This window comes from Haliotis rufescens, unplaced genomic scaffold (assembly GCF_023055435.1).
Source record: "Haliotis rufescens isolate VD_foot unplaced genomic scaffold, xgHalRufe1.0.p SCAF_8, whole genome shotgun sequence".
In the NCBI taxonomy this organism is placed as follows: Eukaryota; Metazoa; Mollusca; class Gastropoda; order Lepetellida; family Haliotidae; genus Haliotis; species Haliotis rufescens.
In genome coordinates, this window is record NW_025964372.1 from 38,047,609 (window position 1) to 38,065,833 (window position 18,225).

At 41.4% G+C, this 18,225-nt stretch overlaps 1 protein-coding gene across 1 annotated transcript; it reads left to right on the forward strand.

The window, feature by feature from the left end:
• The first annotated feature begins 10,335 nt into the window (after positions 1 to 10,335).
• On the forward strand, positions 10,336 to 13,838 carry LOC124138432 (angiopoietin-4-like). Its single transcript, XM_046505069.2, has 2 exons — positions 10,336 to 10,432; positions 13,037 to 13,838. The coding sequence occupies exons 1-2, from the start codon at positions 10,426 to 10,428 to the stop codon at positions 13,699 to 13,701; spliced, it is 672 nt and encodes a 223-aa protein (XP_046361025.2). The 5' UTR covers positions 10,336 to 10,425; the 3' UTR covers positions 13,702 to 13,838.
• The last annotated feature ends 4,387 nt before the right edge of the window (positions 13,839 to 18,225 follow it).

The window sequence follows — 18,225 nt, forward strand, 5'->3', positions numbered from 1 at the left end:
GCGTTAAACAACAAACAAACAAACATTTCCCTAAGATATAACACACTACACGCAGGGACCACCCATTTTACATTTCCCTAAGACGTAACACACTACATAGAGGTAACACCCCTTTGTCTTCTCCCCAAAATGTACTACATTACATGCAGGTTACTCCCCTTTGTCATTTCCATAAGACGTAACCCACTACGTAAGGAGTTCACCCCTTTGTCATCACCCCAAGACCGCCGTCATATAGCTGGAATATTGCTGCGGTGTTAAACAACAAACAAACAAACGAAAAACATTTCCCAAAGAAGATACACATTACACGCAGGGTACACCCCTTTGTAATTTCATCAAGACGTAATACATTACATACAGGGTACATCCTTTGGTCATTTGCCCAACACTTAACACAGCATGCAGGTTAACCCTTATTTCATTCCTTGAAGACATAATACACAACAAGCAGCGTTAAACCATAATGTCATTCTTCTCAGAGGAGGATGCAGTTTTATATGATATTTGGACATGGAGTGAAAAGAACAAATACACGATCGAAGACACTAGATATATTTATTACTGAAATGGTTGTAAAGCTTCAAGGCACAACACGTTTCCTTCTTTACAAAAACCATGTGTCTTTTCACTCACCTCTTATTTAATGGTTTTCAACTGGTAGTTTGCTTTATTCTGAAGTGGGTTTTTTTTCTTAAAAGCCTAAAACCACCAATGAACACTTTGATGAACTGGTTTTAGTTTTCGTCCTTTGATGGTAAAATCATACACATTCCGTTCTTACGGAATGCTCAATAACGTAGGTGGTTGGTTGTATGTACAGGTTTTCACTCAAAGACGTTTAGACTGGAAATATTGTCAGCCTTGTATTCATGCATTAAGATTATGTCATGTCGCCTTCACGGCGTGTGTAATATACCAGATATGTTTTTGCAGATGTAGGATACTAGATTGAATACACATATAAGGTTTTAGAGGGTTGGAAAGGTATAAAATACAAGATTGAGCTGGTAAAAGATATTACATGTATATCGGAATGGACATATTTGAGATGCGACATAGGGGTGGACAGATATGAGACACGACACAGAGGTGGATAGATACGATTTGTTGGTGTGTTTGTGTGTTGTTTAAGGCCGCACTATTCCAGCTATATGACGGCGGCCTGTACATACTCGAGTCTGAACCAGACAATCCAGTGATTGACATCATGAACATCAATCTACCCAATGGGGATACGATGACATCCATCACCAAGTCAGCGAGCCTGACCACCCGATCGCCTCTTACGCAAAGCATAGTCGCCTTTTACGGCAAGCATTTGTTGCTGAAGACCTATCCTATCCCAATCTTCGTACCTCGATAGGGTTAGAATGTTATGAGATACTAGATTGGGTTGGATAGGTATGAGCAGATCTTTCGATTTTCAAAATATCAAGATAATTATGGTTTAAGCCAACGTGAACGATCACGTCCTAACAACATTAACCAGTGTGACCAACAAATCCCCATAAAACACCAAGGATCTATATTCTGTGTGAAATGTATAAGGACCACTAACGTCATTATAGTGTCTGTAGTGTTCTTGACACACGCCGGCCTTCAGGTAGACACTGTGCAGAAGGCAGAGTTGCGGCACAGAGACTTCAGATCTAGAGATTTCAGAGAGGACGGCGGAGAGAAAAAAGAGACTTGGTTAATAATCTCTTCAGAGACATTCAAGCCACGTCGTTCATATTCTATTGTCCTTACAAGAAACCATTAACATGCCAAACAGGCGCTGCGCCTATACTTCAACAGTTGAGGCAGTGGGGTAGCCAAATAATTAAAGTGTTCTCTCTTTACGCCAAAGCCCTCGGTTCGATTGCCCACATGGGTGCAATGTGTGGAACCCATTTCTGGTGTACCCCGCCGCGATATTGCTGGAATATTGCCAAAAGCGGCGTAAAACCTCACTCACTCACTACTTTAACACCATAATATATCTGGGACTACGAGGGTTGTTCATTAAAGATTTCCCCTGACCCATTTCCCATGGACCTAGTGGAATGAAACTTGGCATAGGTATTAGTCTTTCTCCACATAGGAACCACCAAGAGTTACACACTTCTCCCATCGTTTTATGCAACTATGGTGACCTCGCTTGTAAAAGCCCTCATTTTGCGTCTCAAACCAGGACTTGACTTCAGAAATCAGTGTTTCATCATCTGTGAAACGTTTCCCTTCAAAAATGACTTCATGGTTGGAAAGAGGTGGAAGTCAGATGGTGCAAGGACAGGAGAGTAAGGAGGATGTGGAAGGATTTCATAGACACAGGACCGCGCTTCTGCCTGGGCAACATGAGAGTTGTGTACTGGAGTATTGTCTTGCAGGAGACGGACACCCTTGGTCAGCATGCCACACCTCTTAAGCTTGATAGCGTCCCACAATTTCCGCAGCAGTGAAGTATAATAAGCTCCTGTAATTGTGGTACCCTTTGCCAAGAAATCCATCATCACTACTCCGTGCTGGTCCCAAAACACCGTGAGCATGACCTTGCCTGCAGAGGGTTGGACACGTGCCTTCTTTGGGGGGGGGGGGGGGGGGGGGGGAGGGCAATTGACTCGTTCCTGCTTTTGGAAAGGTGTGAGCAACCTGGGAATCCATCGTGCAGACACCTTATGCATGTTCAAATAGTCATGGATGATTTTTTCCACAGACCCTACACTGATCTTGACATCTTGTGCTAACTGGCGAACAGTTAAACGTCTGTCTGCCAAAATGGCGGTCTCCACTTGATGGATAGTGCCAGTGTTTAACAACGTCATATGATGGGGCATCTTCCCTATAAGTTGCTTTCATTTCATCAAAAGTTTCTTTTGGTGTGCGACCTTTCAAATATAAAAACCTAATCACTGCTCGGTATTCTACTGGCTCCATTGTCACACCCTACTAGATCATAACACCTGTAAAAGTGGTAAGATTAATAGTTCGGTGCTGCAAATTCAGACATAACCCATAGATACATGTATCATAACACATGTGAAATTTCAACCAAATACGATAACCCTAAGTGGTTTAGGGAAAGTCTTTAATGAACACCCCTCGTATGTTATTTCTAGAACCGTATGATGTCTAGGACTATGTGATATCTATATGATATCTATATGACTGTGTGATATCTTGAGCCATGGGATATTTGAGACAAGGTGTCATCTTAAACTACGTGATCATTGCTATTCTAGGAGCTGATGAGTAAATAAGAAAACGTAGAACTTTATGGATAACAACTTTTGGTGTATATTACATATTGTGAAAATAGATACCATATAGTCCCAGATAACACAATCTTAGATATCATACAGTCCTAGATATCACACAGTCCTCGATGTCACACATTATCATTTTTTCTCAGTCCTAGATATCACTTTTCTGATTTCCCCACATATCACCACACTCTAACATTTCCTTGCTTTTGATATTGCATCCTCATCCCACGCTTGAAGGTTCAGTATGTCAGGTTATCACAAGAAGGGACATGTTGAACAAATGTGGTGTTAATTCTAGTCGGCACAACGCTAACATGTGAAGTTAGTAAGCTGGGTTCTACGCTATTTCAGTTATGGCACGGCTTAATATGGGATGAAAGCCTGAAGTGATGCAGGTTTACCACTTTGGTGAACCCCACGATCGCAGGAATGATGCTGACACGCCACGAAACACGACTGCACAGCTTTACATGATTGGTTGGTTGGTTGGGTGATTTGTTGTTTTACGCCGCACTCAGCACTATTCCAGCTATATGACGGCGGTCTGTAAATAATCGAGTCTGGACCAGACAATCCAGTGATTAATATCATGAGCATCGATCCACGCAATTGGGATCGATGACATGCATCAACCAAGTCAGCGAGCCAGACCACCCGATCCCGTTAGTCGCCTTTTACGACAAGCATTGTCACCTTTTATGGCAAGCATGGGTTGCTGAAGACCTATTCTACCCCGGAATCTTCACGGGTCTTACGCGATTGGTACGACCGTAAACCCAGTAATATATCACGCTAACGCTTATATCTATCGGTCCAGTAGATCAATGCAGGATTATCTCATGTGAGCTGTGGGTTATAAGTACACCCGTTTGTGAAGCCTACCCACAGGGTAATCAATGCGATCTACCTATTGGCTGAACCGCCCTACGCCAAAACGCGTTTCAATGGTCCTCACTGACGGTAGTTGTGCTGCTGAACTAGAGGCGCGCACGTCTGTTTGACATGTTGATGGTTGCATGCACGGACAATGTGATCTCACAGAAATAATACGACGTGGCTAGAATGTATCTGAATATATTATTACCAAGTCTCCTTCTTCTCTTCGCCGTCATCTTTGCAGTCTCTGCTGGGGTGGAGATGGTAGGATTCGAGAGATTGACGACGTGTGATGATGTCAGCAAGACGACGTCAGTGACGGTGCTGACGACGACAGAGTGTGCTGTGACATGTGCCCAAAACGACTTGTGTAAATCATTTTCAGTTACAAAGACAGCGCCGCGACTCTGTTACCTGCACAGTGTCTACCTGAAGGCCGGTGTGTGTGAAGAACAATACAGACACTATAATGATGTAAGTAGTCCTTATACATTTCACACAGAATATAGATCCTTGGTCTTTAATTGGGATTGGTGGGTCACAATGGTTATTGTGTAACGCACCTTAAAATTAAATTTGGTGTTATCGTTCACGTTGGCTTAAACCATAATTATATTGATATTTTAAAATTCGAAAGATCTGTTCATATCTATCCAACCCAATCTAATATCTCATAACTTTCTAACCTTATCTAGTATCTCACATCTGCCCAGCCCTGTCTAGTATCTCATATATATCCAACCCTGCCTAGTATCTCATATATATCCAACCCTCTCTAGTATCTCATATATATCCAACCCTGTCTAGTATCTCATATATATCCAACCCTGTCTAGTATCTCATATATATCCAACCCTGTCTAGTATCGCATACGTACCCAACCCTGTCTCGTGTCTCTTATATGTCAACCCCTATGTCGTATCTCAAATATGTCCAACCCAATATAAAATCTTTATTCAGCCCAATCTTGTATCTTGTACCTTTCCAACCCTCTCTACAACCGTATATGTGTATTCAATCTAGTATCCTACATCTGCAAAATACCTGTCACGTACATTACACACGCGGTGATGGCGACGTGACATAATCTTAATGCGTGTATACTGGACAGACAATGTTCCCACTCTAAACGCTTGTGAGTGAAAACCTGTACATATAACCAACCACCTACATTACTGAGCATTCCGTAAGAAGGAAACGTGTATGTCTTATCATCAAAGTTGATCAAAGTGTTGATTGATGTTTTAGGTTTTTTAAGAATAAAGCAAACTGCCAGTTGAAAACCATTAAATAAGATGTGAGTGGAGAGAAGGAAACGTGTTGTGTCTTGAAGCTTCACAATCATGTCAGTAATAATATATCAGATCTACTGTCTTCGATTGTGTATTCGTTCCTTTCAGTCCATGTCCAGCTACCATGTGAAGCTGCATCCTGCTCTTGAAGGAATGACAAAGGGGTGTACTTAGCATGTTAGTATGAAAGACAGGTGTACCCTGCATTCAGTGTTTTACTTCCATGGAGACTGACAAAAGAGTGTAGCTGCATGTAGCGAGTGAGTGAGTGGGTGAGTTCAAACGTTACATCGCAGCGGCAATATTGCAGCGAAATCGCGATGATAACAAGTTTGTTATTATTACATACCTATTAACAAAAGACAGAAAAACAGTAAGGTAAATAACACAGTTGAGTTATGAAACAAACAAGATTAATATCTTCTTTCAGTGGCATTTAGAAGTTGGTGTGATGAAGTAAGACGAGTTCTATGGATGATCAAACACTTGCTTGATAAAGGTGTTAGGATCTACACCGAAACGTCGCACTAATTGTAATCAAGAAGTTGTTCATCCACAGAACTCGTCTTACTTCAAGATTAATATCAAATAATGATTTGGTAGATTAGTTAACATAAATAAAACCAGGCTATAGACCACAAGCAACCAAAGCTAGACCAACATACTGGGAATCATGCCGACTTACAGTGGTTTTGCGCTCTGCATTGTTCCCAGCAGGATATATGCGATCATTTTGGTCACAAGTAGTTGTATGTAATGCTCACGAATATTAGAATACAAACCACAATCAAGAAAATAAAACACTAGTTTATAGTATACATTTTAATATAGATGGACTCACGTGCCACTGTTGAGGGACAATAATTTTACACTACTTTAAGCCCTTGAATGACACAGCATTCAATGATATCACACTATTCTAAAACAATTCAAAATTTATGAAATAATTCAATGTCTCTTTAAAAAAACAAGAATAAACGAAAAAGATCCTTTATGAAATGAATAAATAAAATGATCTCTCGTGATAGGAAAGTCTCCACAGTCAAGCAGGATATGCTTGACTGTGAACTGTTCATCACAAAGGAAATAGAATGGAGAATCTTTGCCTTTTAATATATATTCGTGTGTAAAACGTGTTTGGCCTGTGCGACATCGTCTGAGAATGACTTCATGTCCACAATAACATCCCAAGTAGGTGTGGCCTAATTCGGTCTAAATTCATGTAGTTTATTTGTACCTACTTGAGTGTCCCATACTTTCTGCATTTTTATTGGACACAATTACAGTTCCACAAATAACTAAACTTATATTTACCATTCTTTCCATGGTTTTACAAACACAACAAGTTAAAGATCGATAAGTATGGGGATATGTTTCATCCCGGCCAGGTTTAGGTATTGGGATTACAGTGCCATGCAAAAGGAAAATTTCACGATATCCATTTCAATACATATATATATAAAAGTGTCTCAAGACATGATTCAAGTAAATGTTTCTAAAGTTGGTAGTGTAAATTATCAGATCCCTTTGCTGTCTCATGAACTTGCCCAAAGGCAGTATGTAGCTCATGTAATGAAAAGACTTAATTAGAGTCTTCATCATATCAGAAATTTTTTTCTTTTCCTGTGTTGTCCGATGTTGTCTTAACCCCCGGGGCAAAATTAGGTATTGAAGAGAGTTTTGCTAACGTTTCTCTAAGCTTATTGGCAATATCAGTTTATCAGTTAATAACGTGTCATCTCCTTGAGATGGTGAATAGATGATTTTGAACCTTTGCCTTTTGTTTTTATTATAATGTTCCACGACTTTGACATGGGTATGTGAATTTATTTTGGAGACATAGTTCGTGTGAGATTGACGCTTATTTCGTTCAAAAGCACGTCGTGCCTTGGAATCTAAATTATGGTCTGCCTGGATGTCGGCTAAATATGTTTTCCCGCTTTCTCCTAAATTTTCGTGGCTGTTTGCATTAAACCATGTTTTTTTGTGGATTTGCAGAGGACTAGGGCATTGTTTCAACAGTAATGTCCAGTTGTCCAGTAATAATAATTCATAAAATGACCAATTAGTCTTTGTAAAGTCCAACCTGGTTGTTGGTGGAACGTCAATAGGGTCAGCAGTTTAACAAATAGAAGGGAAGTGGTCACTTTCTTATGTTTCAGTCTCAATCACAGGGGCTTTCAACGCAAAGAATAGCAGATACAAGATATATGGTCACACCCAGTGTCAGTATACTATATAAAAGGAAAGGGATGTACGTTCGAGGAAGAATTCAACAACGCCCACTGTCAATAAACCCTATAAAACTATACACTCTTTTCAGGCCAATACATTTAGCTACACAATGAGACATAGACGACCTTGGCCTTGACATAGCCCGCACTGAAAAAAAGCCAGCGATCTGGTTGGCGATAAATAGATTTTCGTCATCTATGGGCATATACAGGCTGATCTCTGGTAAAGATATCCACTGTGTGACGCACCATTGCAAGAGACTGAACCTTTCAATAAAGGGAGCATTGTTGAAGAACACTTTGATATCACTTGCTTTAGATCTTGGAGGCATAGTATGTTGACCGGAGTAACTTATCATCTGATGTACAATTCTCTTCAAACATAAGTCCTTCTGTATTGTTTACCCAGGAAAATAGTTCTCCTCTAGAATCAGTTGCATTGTTCCTGTCCGGGATACTGGCAGTTGTTATGTGAACATCTGCTTTTGTGCGAAGGCATGTTTAGTTGATGTGTGTACAACTCCAGAACCTGTCACAGTGATTCACTGATATGCTTGTTCCCTAAGCTGCAGACACTTCTTGAACTCTCTTACTTGTAACGTTTCTTATTTCTAAATGAGCTATTGAAGGTCTATTCTGTATTGGAAGTGTTAAAAGTGGATGGTATTGAGGGGGAATAATTTGCGGTATTTTACTTTAAATAACAAGAAAACAACATTATTACTCTCCCCTGCCTCGGGGCACATCCTCATTGCAGACAGGATGCACAAACTAATTTTAAGAACACATGTAGCAAGGGACGTAACTCTGGACAAATATAATCTATGGTCCTAATTTCGAACTTTGATATGTATGTTTCAGAGGCGCTTGCAAAGTTTCATTCATGTACACAGAGTAGTTTGTGAGAACAGTTGTTCTCTTTGCAGACACTATGCACAAAGTGAAATTACATGGATCGAGGGCCGAACCTACACTGTATGAAACAAGCTTGGTTAAGGGTTCAATTTTCGAACTCAGTCGTGACGAATATCTCTTAGATAAGCATGCTTACTTTCATTTATGTAACTTCGGTGAAAACGTATTTAAGCTGCCTTTGTTACTTTACATCTGTGCCGAGTCCCATGTTGGTGTCACGCTTTGCATAATTATGGTCTTTTTTCTCAACTATCCGTTAGTATTGAGTTGTATGTACCACTATACCAGTGTAGGTCTGATTTCAAAGTCTAAGCGGGCGGTCGGGTAGCCTAGTGGTTAAAGCGTTCGGTCGTCACGCCGAAGACCCGGGTTCGAATCCCGACATGGGTACAATGTGTGAAGCCCATTTCTGGTGTCCCCCGCCGTGATATTGCTGGAATATTGCTAAAAGCGGCGTAAACCCATACTCACTCACTCAAAGTCTCAGCATTTCGGCATTTTCGGGGACTGAGAAAATATTTTGCTTACGACGATTTTGCATTTTGTATTTTGCATGTTACAGGACACCGAGAATGTGTGTCACACACTAAGCCCACACTGGGGACTCAGGTTTAGACATAATCTCGGTGTTCTGGCGCTACGATATAACACTGCTATAATGGGTATGTGACATATTCCGAGACACAAATGTTTTAATGTAATCATAGGGTATATATATATATATATATATATATATATATATATATATATATATATATATATATATGACTGCAGCAATCGGTTTTACATCAAGCAGATAATTGCAGCCATGATCATGCTTAAAGATTATGCGATATTTAATACATATGTCCAACGTTCCCTTAAAGTCGTTGACAACCTTAGTTGAGGTGTGGTGACACGGGGTTTGACGTCGGGACAAGCATGCGCGTGTATGTGCGTTTGTGTGTGCGTTTTTGTGTGTGTGTGTGCGTTTGTGTGTGTGTGCGTGTGCGTGCGTGCGTGCGTGCGCGTGTGTGTGTGTGTGTGTGTGTTCTTGTACGAATCCGGACAAATGCAGGTTTTAAAGTGCTAGACCGCTGAGATACTATGCCGCAGTTAAACATGGATATCCTACTCACAAACAGCACACTGACTCCGAGCCGACCAGTTTTGTTCCCTAAATGCCGAGCGCCAGGCGCCAGGCATGACACCATGTTTTAACATCATTTGGTATGACGTGTCTGGGGATAAAAGCCTCAACCTCCTGCTCCAGGGCAGACGCTTTGTCTACTAGACCACGGAAGCGGTCATCTTAGTTGAAGTAAGTGAGTGATAGTGTGTTTAGCATGACATCTGGCAGCATTATTGTGAAACCGGGAACACGATCTGTCTACAGCGATTTTAGATATGAGTAAGTGTGGTTTGCGGGAAAAAACACCTGCAATTCCTGCCATAGTTGGGCAGTTAGGAAAGTACGTATCTGCACGGATTCGCACAGTATCAACTGAAAATTGGTTGTAACATTTATATCTTCGTGTAACATGCATAGAGAGCAAAAGAGGAACAAGGTATTATATACTTGACGGTTCATGTAATACTCTTCTAAACCACACTCCAGAAGTATATCAACCCTGCCTGTTAAATCAGTACACGATTCCGCTAACCACTGGGGGCGTTGCTCTGATATTAGTCTGCTATATGTGTTGAATCTGTCCTTCGTAGTCTGTGTGGCATTCTCTCAAGTCTTCCTTTCTTCTAACACTGAAGGCGTTTTGTCATTCACAGATTAACAACCCATGTTTTCACGGTGGAGACTATGACATTTCAAGCGGGACCTGCGTCTGTTACGGTGGCTACGTTGGTGACCTGTGCGAAAGGCTCATGCAAGGTACGTCCTGGGTCAAAACAGTTTCAGCAATATTAGTCACAGCATCCCTATAAACAACTGAGAGATGGCACAAATGAGATAATCCCTGCAGTATATCAATACTTATATATGAGATAATCCATACAGTGTGTCAACACAAGTGGGGAAATCCTGACAAGATATCAACACCAGTGATGGAATCTACACAGTATATCAACACTGGTGAGGAAATCCCCATAGCATTTAACAGAAGTAAGACAATTCCTATAGTATATCGAAACCAGTGAGAGAATCCCTAATGTATATAACCACATGTGAGGTAGAATCACGATAGTATATCAACACCACTAAGAGAATCATTACCGTATATTAACACAAGTGAGAATACAACTATCGTTTATCAACACCAGTGAGATAACCTCTGTGGTATGTCAACACCAGTGAGATAACCCCTGTGGTACATCAATACCAGTGAGATAACCCATGTGGTATATCAACACCAGTGAGATAACCCATGTGGTGTATCAACACCAGTGAGATAACCCCTGTGGTATGTCAACACCAGTGAGATAACCCCTGTGGCATGTCAACACCAGTGAGATAACCCCTGTGGTATATCAACACCAGTGAGATAACCCCTGTGGTACATCAATACCAGTAAGATAACCCCTGTGGTATATCAACACGAGTGAGATAACCCCTGTGGTATATCAAAACCAGTGAGATAACCCCTGTGGTATATCAACACCAGTGAGATAACCCCTGTGGTATATCAACACCAGTGAGATAACCCCTGTGGTATATCAATACCAGTGAGATAACCCCTGTGGTACATCAATACCAGTGAGATAACCTCTGTGGTATATCAACACCAGTGATGGAAGCACTTTAGTATATCAACACCAGTGATGGAAGCACTTATGTATATCAACACCAGTGATGGAAGCACTTTAGTATTTCAACACCAGTAATGGAAGCACTTTAGTATATCAACACCAGTGATGGAAGCACTTATGTATATCAACACCAGTGATGGAAGCACTTTAGTATATCAACAATCAGTGATGGAAGCACTTATATATAACAACACCAGTGATGGAAGCACTTTAGTATATTAACACCAGTGATGGAAGCACTTAAGTATATAAACACCAGCCCCATTATAGCATTACATCGGTACAACAATATACCGGATAAAAATTATTATCATTACAAGCATGGAAAACAACACCACATTAATTATATCAGCACTTGTACGTGCAGGATGGTCATGCAAATCCAATAGCAGTACAACCAGTACTCCAATCACAAACTAATGCAGTGTGCTAGATGTTGTGATAAGTTTCATGCCTGAGACATTGTGTACTAAACTACCAGGCTAACATCGAGTTGACAGGCTTTGAAGATGTCGTACGTCTTTTGGAATTAACAGGATAAGTCGTTATATTTTCGCCAGTAGAAGTGCAACGAACATGGTGCTGACAAGACCAGAAACATTGATACTTTAACATATTGCCCACGACTAATCAGGCGAGTTGAGCCTTTCCCACGAGGCAGGTGTGGCACGCGATAGTTTCAAAGACACATCAGTCTGAGTTGGATTGAATGGTTCCAGACAAACAGTGCTCATCTGGACATTCTATATCAAAACGTCTTTGTTTCACACCCTTTCTAACGAGCAATAGCAGTGACAGTGACAGTGGTGAAAGTTGTTATAGAAGAAGTAGCAACAGGTCTAGTTTAGGATGCTAGCTATAAACCGTGGAGGGGGCACGGCGGCCCAGTCGTTTAAGGCACCACGATTCGATGTGCAGAGTTTCGTCCTATGATTATAGGTTCGAATACCGGTTCGCCCCGATTATGTGTCTATGTTTGTCAGCCCCATACCAGTGCTCGTGTGGTTCACCGAAGTGGTTAACGTCTGAGACCTGCATCACTTCGGGCTTTCCTCCCACATTAAGCTGACACGCCATGATAACCTGGCGTTAAACCCAACTCACTCTCTCACTATAAACCGTGTACGTACTAGGGTAATAGCAGTAATTCTACTTCTACCTCTGCTACAACTCTCACTGACACTACTTGCTCCTGGTACTTACACGGTTTCTAGCTAGATTCTAAAACTACACCTGTTGCTACCTATTCTATTACAACTTTCACCGACCCGTGAGAGTCCGGGGTAGAAGAGGTCTTCAGAACCTGTGCTTGTCGTAAAAAGCGACTTTGTTTGTCGTAAGAGGCGACTAACGGGATCGGGTGGTCAGACTCGCTGACTTGGTTGATGCATGTCATCGATCCCAATTGCGCGGATCGATGCTCGTGATGTCAATGACTGGATTGTCTAGTCCAGACTCGATTATTTACAGACTGCCGTCATAAAGCTAGAATATTGCTGACTGCGGAGTAAAACAACAAACAAACAAACACCTTTCACCATTATCACTGTCACTGCTATTGCGCGTTGTGCAACACAGCCGTTTTGATATAAACATTCCATCCAACTCAGACTGATATGTCCTTGAAACTATCGCGTCGCACACTTGCCTTGTGCGAAAGGTTCAACTCGCCTGATGAAGAGGTACGATTTTAAACAGGACATACCCTTCACCCTTTGCTTTCTTGCAGACTGCAACGAAGGGAACCTCTACAGTTACTATGCCAACCAAGACGCTAACTTCCTGTGCCATCCGAACGGTGCTCCTGGGCCGATCAAGGTCCACTGTAACATGATGTATGGAGGAAGGACGCTTATCATGACCCAGACTTCAGGAAATGAGAATTTTACCAGGACATGGGAGGAGTACAAGATGGGGTTCGGTAGCCTCTCAGGTGACCACTGGTTGGGCAATGAAAATGTACATTACATAACTAGTGGCAGAACCCACTTCCTTCTTGTTGAACTTTGGACACCTGGTGCTGACATCTTCAATCAACTAGCGCAGCGGTTCTACGTGGACTTCCTAGTAGGGCCTGAAGTAGACGACTACAAGATGACCTTTTCCTCCACTTTCCCAAACCCACAATGGGTGCAGCTTCCAGCAGAGTGTCTTGTGAGCGACACGCCCTTCAGTACCCCAGATGTGGACCACTCCGGGGCAGCTGGTGTGACAAAGTCTGGCTTCTGGTTTTCCAACCCTCCTGAATGTAATCCAACTGGGCACCTGAAACCAACAAACACCTTCTGGGGCGAGGACAAGACTGACGTGTTCTGGAAGGATGGTATTGACGGAGAGGCTGTTAAAACGATCCATGTCTATATGCTCAGTGGTCATCCAAGTGACTATCCGTGATCCTGTTACAGGTACCTACTATGACGCTTTCTTTCTAGTCTAAATCATATGTACCCTCTTGTGATGGTTGTGTATGGTTATCTAATTATAAAGCCTTCAACGCTGTGAGAAACTGAAATTCGTCTCTGGTCATGTCGCCTCCCGTGAGTTTGTATAGAAAAATCACCAAACTCCAGATGATGTTTTACAACGTGGGTACAATGTGTGAAGCCCATTGCTGGTGTCCCCACTCGTGATATTGCTGGAGTATTGCTAAAAGCGGCGTAAAACCATACTCACTCACTCACTGTTACAACGTGACACATATCTCAGTGTGTGTCATTGCGTCATAACCTCACAACTAAAAACGTAAGAATCTGAGAAATATAACGACATTGACTAAGGTTTATCGTATCTGGAGACGAAATATGGATATAGAACGGGCGGTTCCGATGTCTAATGTCCAATGTTTGTAGAAACGGTCAATTACATAAACCAGCTGCAAAGGAACAAGACAAAATGCCAGAGACCAGAGAGTTAAACACATCTACGCATTTGCCTACATAAATATCCACTTATGTCTTGAAAATAGCTGCAGTTGACAGGTTCTTTTTTCTTAAGCTTTTGATAAAGCTAAAACCCAAACTTGCTCATGGGCCCAACAAAGTGCATACATGACTTGCTGAGTATTTACAGGCCCCGGACCTTCCCGCTTCAAAGGCAAGGTAAATACCGCTTCAAAGGTAAAGTAAATACAAGGCAATGTACTACTGTAGAGGTACTACTGTTTCTAACAAAAGTTGCTGTGACACCAATAGTTTAGTGTATTTTTCAAACAAGTAAAGTTTGGTTTTCAATATTGTAGTACATGTATGGAATCAAGTCACAAAAACGCCACTCCTACAGAAAAGCATGCAATCTCATGCAAAAGTTGACTTTTATGCAAGCCCCACTACCCAAGAATAGCTATAAAAACATGTTCATTAACGGGATTCCATATGCATTGTTCAGCATCGTGCTTACAACAACCACTCAGAAAAAATAGCATCGTGCTGACAACAACCACTCAGAAAAAATAACAAAATTACGCAATTATTCAACATTACGAAATGCCATGCCTGGCCGAAAATGAGCGTCTGCGAGCCATTCGTATGCTTGAAGCAGGATCGAGTCAACGTGATGTTGTAAGACAATTTAACGTCTATAGAAACACCATTTGGTGTTTATGGCAACGTTGGCAACAGACGAATGCAGTCAGAGACCATCCTCGGAGTAGCAGGCCTCGCGTTACCAATAATCGACACGACAACTGGATTCGAACAACACACCTACGAAATCGATTCCAGCCAGCAACAGTGACTGCAAGAAGCATCCCTGGCCTTCGACGAATATATTCACAAACCGTACGTCGTCGCCTCAGATGTACAGGGATTGTCGCCAGAAGACCAGCCAGACGTCCCATTTTGACAGGAAACCACCTCCAAGCATGTCTACAGTGGTGCAGACAGCGTCTACGCTGGACGGCCATGCAGTGGGGACAAGTTCTATTCACTGACGAGTCTCGTTTTCACCTCCGCCACAGCTGATTCGAGTGTACCGACGTCGAGGTGAACGTTACGTCAAGCATTGTGTCATGAAAGAAGATCGGTTCGGGGGCGGCAGCATTATGGTACGGGGTGGGATTACAGCAAGACAGAGGACCCGTTTGATAGTGGTAGAGGGAAATCTCAATGGACAGCGCTACCGCGACGAGATCATCGGCCCTGTTATTCTACCGGCATTACCTCTCAACATGACAACGCCCGGCCTCATATTGCTCGACTTGTTCGGGATTCTCTTCAACAAAACAGCGTGAATGTCATCCCCTGGCCGACTCGCTCCCTTGATCTCTCAACAATCGAGCACATGGATCGGCGCCTTCGATGTTCCACAGACACTCCAAGAACTTCGAAACATGCTCGAGTAGATATGGACAGATATCCCACAGGACTTTGTGCGACGTCTGGTCCATTCCATGAGACGAAGATATGTTGCTTGCATCGCAACCAGAGGTGGACACACACGCTATTGATTTGCGATTTGACATTTTGGCATGTTCATGTTTTTTTTATGAAATCGCTCATTTTCTAAAGTCAGTATGGCACATTAAACCATTTGAACACTTGAGTCTTTTACCTGTTGGAAACCGAATTTGTTTCAGATTGGGTAAATAACATAACTTTGCATTAAATCTTATTCAATGTCACAGGAACTTTTGTTAAGATAGACTCAATTTTTATGGATAACAACTTCTTTAATACTGGGAAAAGCGACGGTTCGGTATATATCCTTATACCGTTGTCAAGCAAGACTGAATGAGGGACATTCAGAATATATATAGTAGGTGGAGGATTAACAGTAACAACCATTGCATACATGAGTGGGATAACATATCCAGTTATGATTCCATACACCATAGACAAACCTGATTGCTGTGGCACCTTCTTTGAAATTCGCTTTGAAAGTATACTTGCTTCTACCTTGGGCATATATTACCCTGCTCCTTAATTTGGTAACGGTGGTTGTACCTGACATTTGTTTTTCATGTTTTTATTCATTTCAGTAGGATGCTACATTCCTACATGTTCAGGCATATTTGTTTTCACGTGCATTGTCAGGATAAGTATGTGACTGTGGGATGCAGTCGGATATAATACATGTAACGTATTAACAGAAACATATTCATATGTCTTGATGTATGGACATGGTATTATATTGTCGGAGCATGGATATATGTGCATATATGGAGAGAGCTAGCAACTATTCTTATTAAAGTAATTCAGTAACTGCATTGCCCATTTTTCCTCAAACTCTGCAACGCAGCTTTTCTTGAACAATATCATTAATGATTCTTCAGAACTCATCCAAGTTAAGTTCATTGTGTTGAAATACAAATACAAGTAGTATTGCAAAGTCAGTGAAAGTTTATTTAAACAGTCAGATCATTCCAGAATATTTTCACATCCTCACAGGAAACAAAGAGGCGTGTTCTATTCTCCGGGTTATCCTCACAGAAAGTACACACGTTTTATCTTTTTTTTTTCATTTTTTATAATTCATTTTAGTGTATACTATATGGTGAATAAACTTGTATTGAAAATCGAGAAACTTTGTGTCTTTTGTACATCTTCTATAATTAGGGAATATGACCTTCCATGGTTGTTAAATATCGGTAATGTTTACCCACATTGTACGTACTGCTGGCACAGTTTGTGCTTTCGTAAGTATATCGTAAAAAATGCACCTTGTTCAGGGTGTTGTGGCTTTCGTGGACAGTATCATTAAGAATCTCTCCCCAGGCTCTAGGAATATTCCTAATAACCTTTTTCGAAGACTAAGTAGGTACCTTTATATTTCTTCCTAAATTCTTTAAAAGACATTTAACTTAGAGAGTTGAAGAGATATTTAATTGTACAAACACCCTTAATGAACCAGTTATGAACAAAACGTTGAGAGTTATTCAACTGATGATTAAACCATAATGGTTCAGCTAAAATGTTTTCTAAGTGAGTTTGATCAGTTTTAAAACAAGATCTGTACTTTTTCCAAGCTGCGAAGGCATCCTTCCGAAAAGAGTTTATAATAGTAGTATATTTGTAAATATCAGCCTTGCAAGATTCTCAATTTGGGACTTTACAAGGGTTTGCGAAATTTAAATTGCAGAAATTTCTCTTCGTGGCTGAAATCTTTAATGAGTTAATAAATGTTGGAACATCAATCATTCTAATTCCACCTTCATGATAGACTTTCGTTTGGGTGAATTCATTTTTATTTTATCAGTTTTATCGTTCCCAACAAAATGGAAAAACATTCTCACTAGTTCTGTGCGGTGGAGAAGATATGTTTTTGATTGGTTTGTTGTTTAACGCCGCACTCGGCAATATTCCAGCTATATGACGGCGGTCTGTAAATAATCGAGTCTGGACCAGACAATCCAGTGATTAATGTCATGAGCGTGGATCGATGACATGCATCAACCAAGTCAGCGAGCCTGACCACCCGATCCCGTTAGTCGCCTTTAACGACAAGCATAGTCACCTTTTACGGCAAGCATGGGTTGCTGAAGACCTATTCTACCCCGGAATCTTCACGGGTCTGGAGAAGATATGTAATAAAGTAGATAGTGCTAAAGATTTTATAACTGTTATTTTACCTATTGAAAGGGGATTTCCTTTTCACCAATTTCCCAAGATATTTAAAATAATTTGAATTCTCTTCCGTGTATTGAGGGCCACGGGTGGCCCAGTCGTATAAGGCGCCGCAATTCACTGTGCAGATTTGCGTTCCGTGGGCCCGCCAGAAACCTATGATTGTGGGTTCGAATACCGGTTCGCCCCGATTATGTTTCTATGTTTGTCAGCACCATACCCTTGCTCGTGGGTTTCACCGAAGTGGTTAACGTCTGAGATCTGCATCACTTCGGGCTTTCCTCCAACATTAAGCTCACACGCCGCGATAACCTGGCGTTAAACCCAACTCACTCTCTCACTATAAACCGTGTACGTA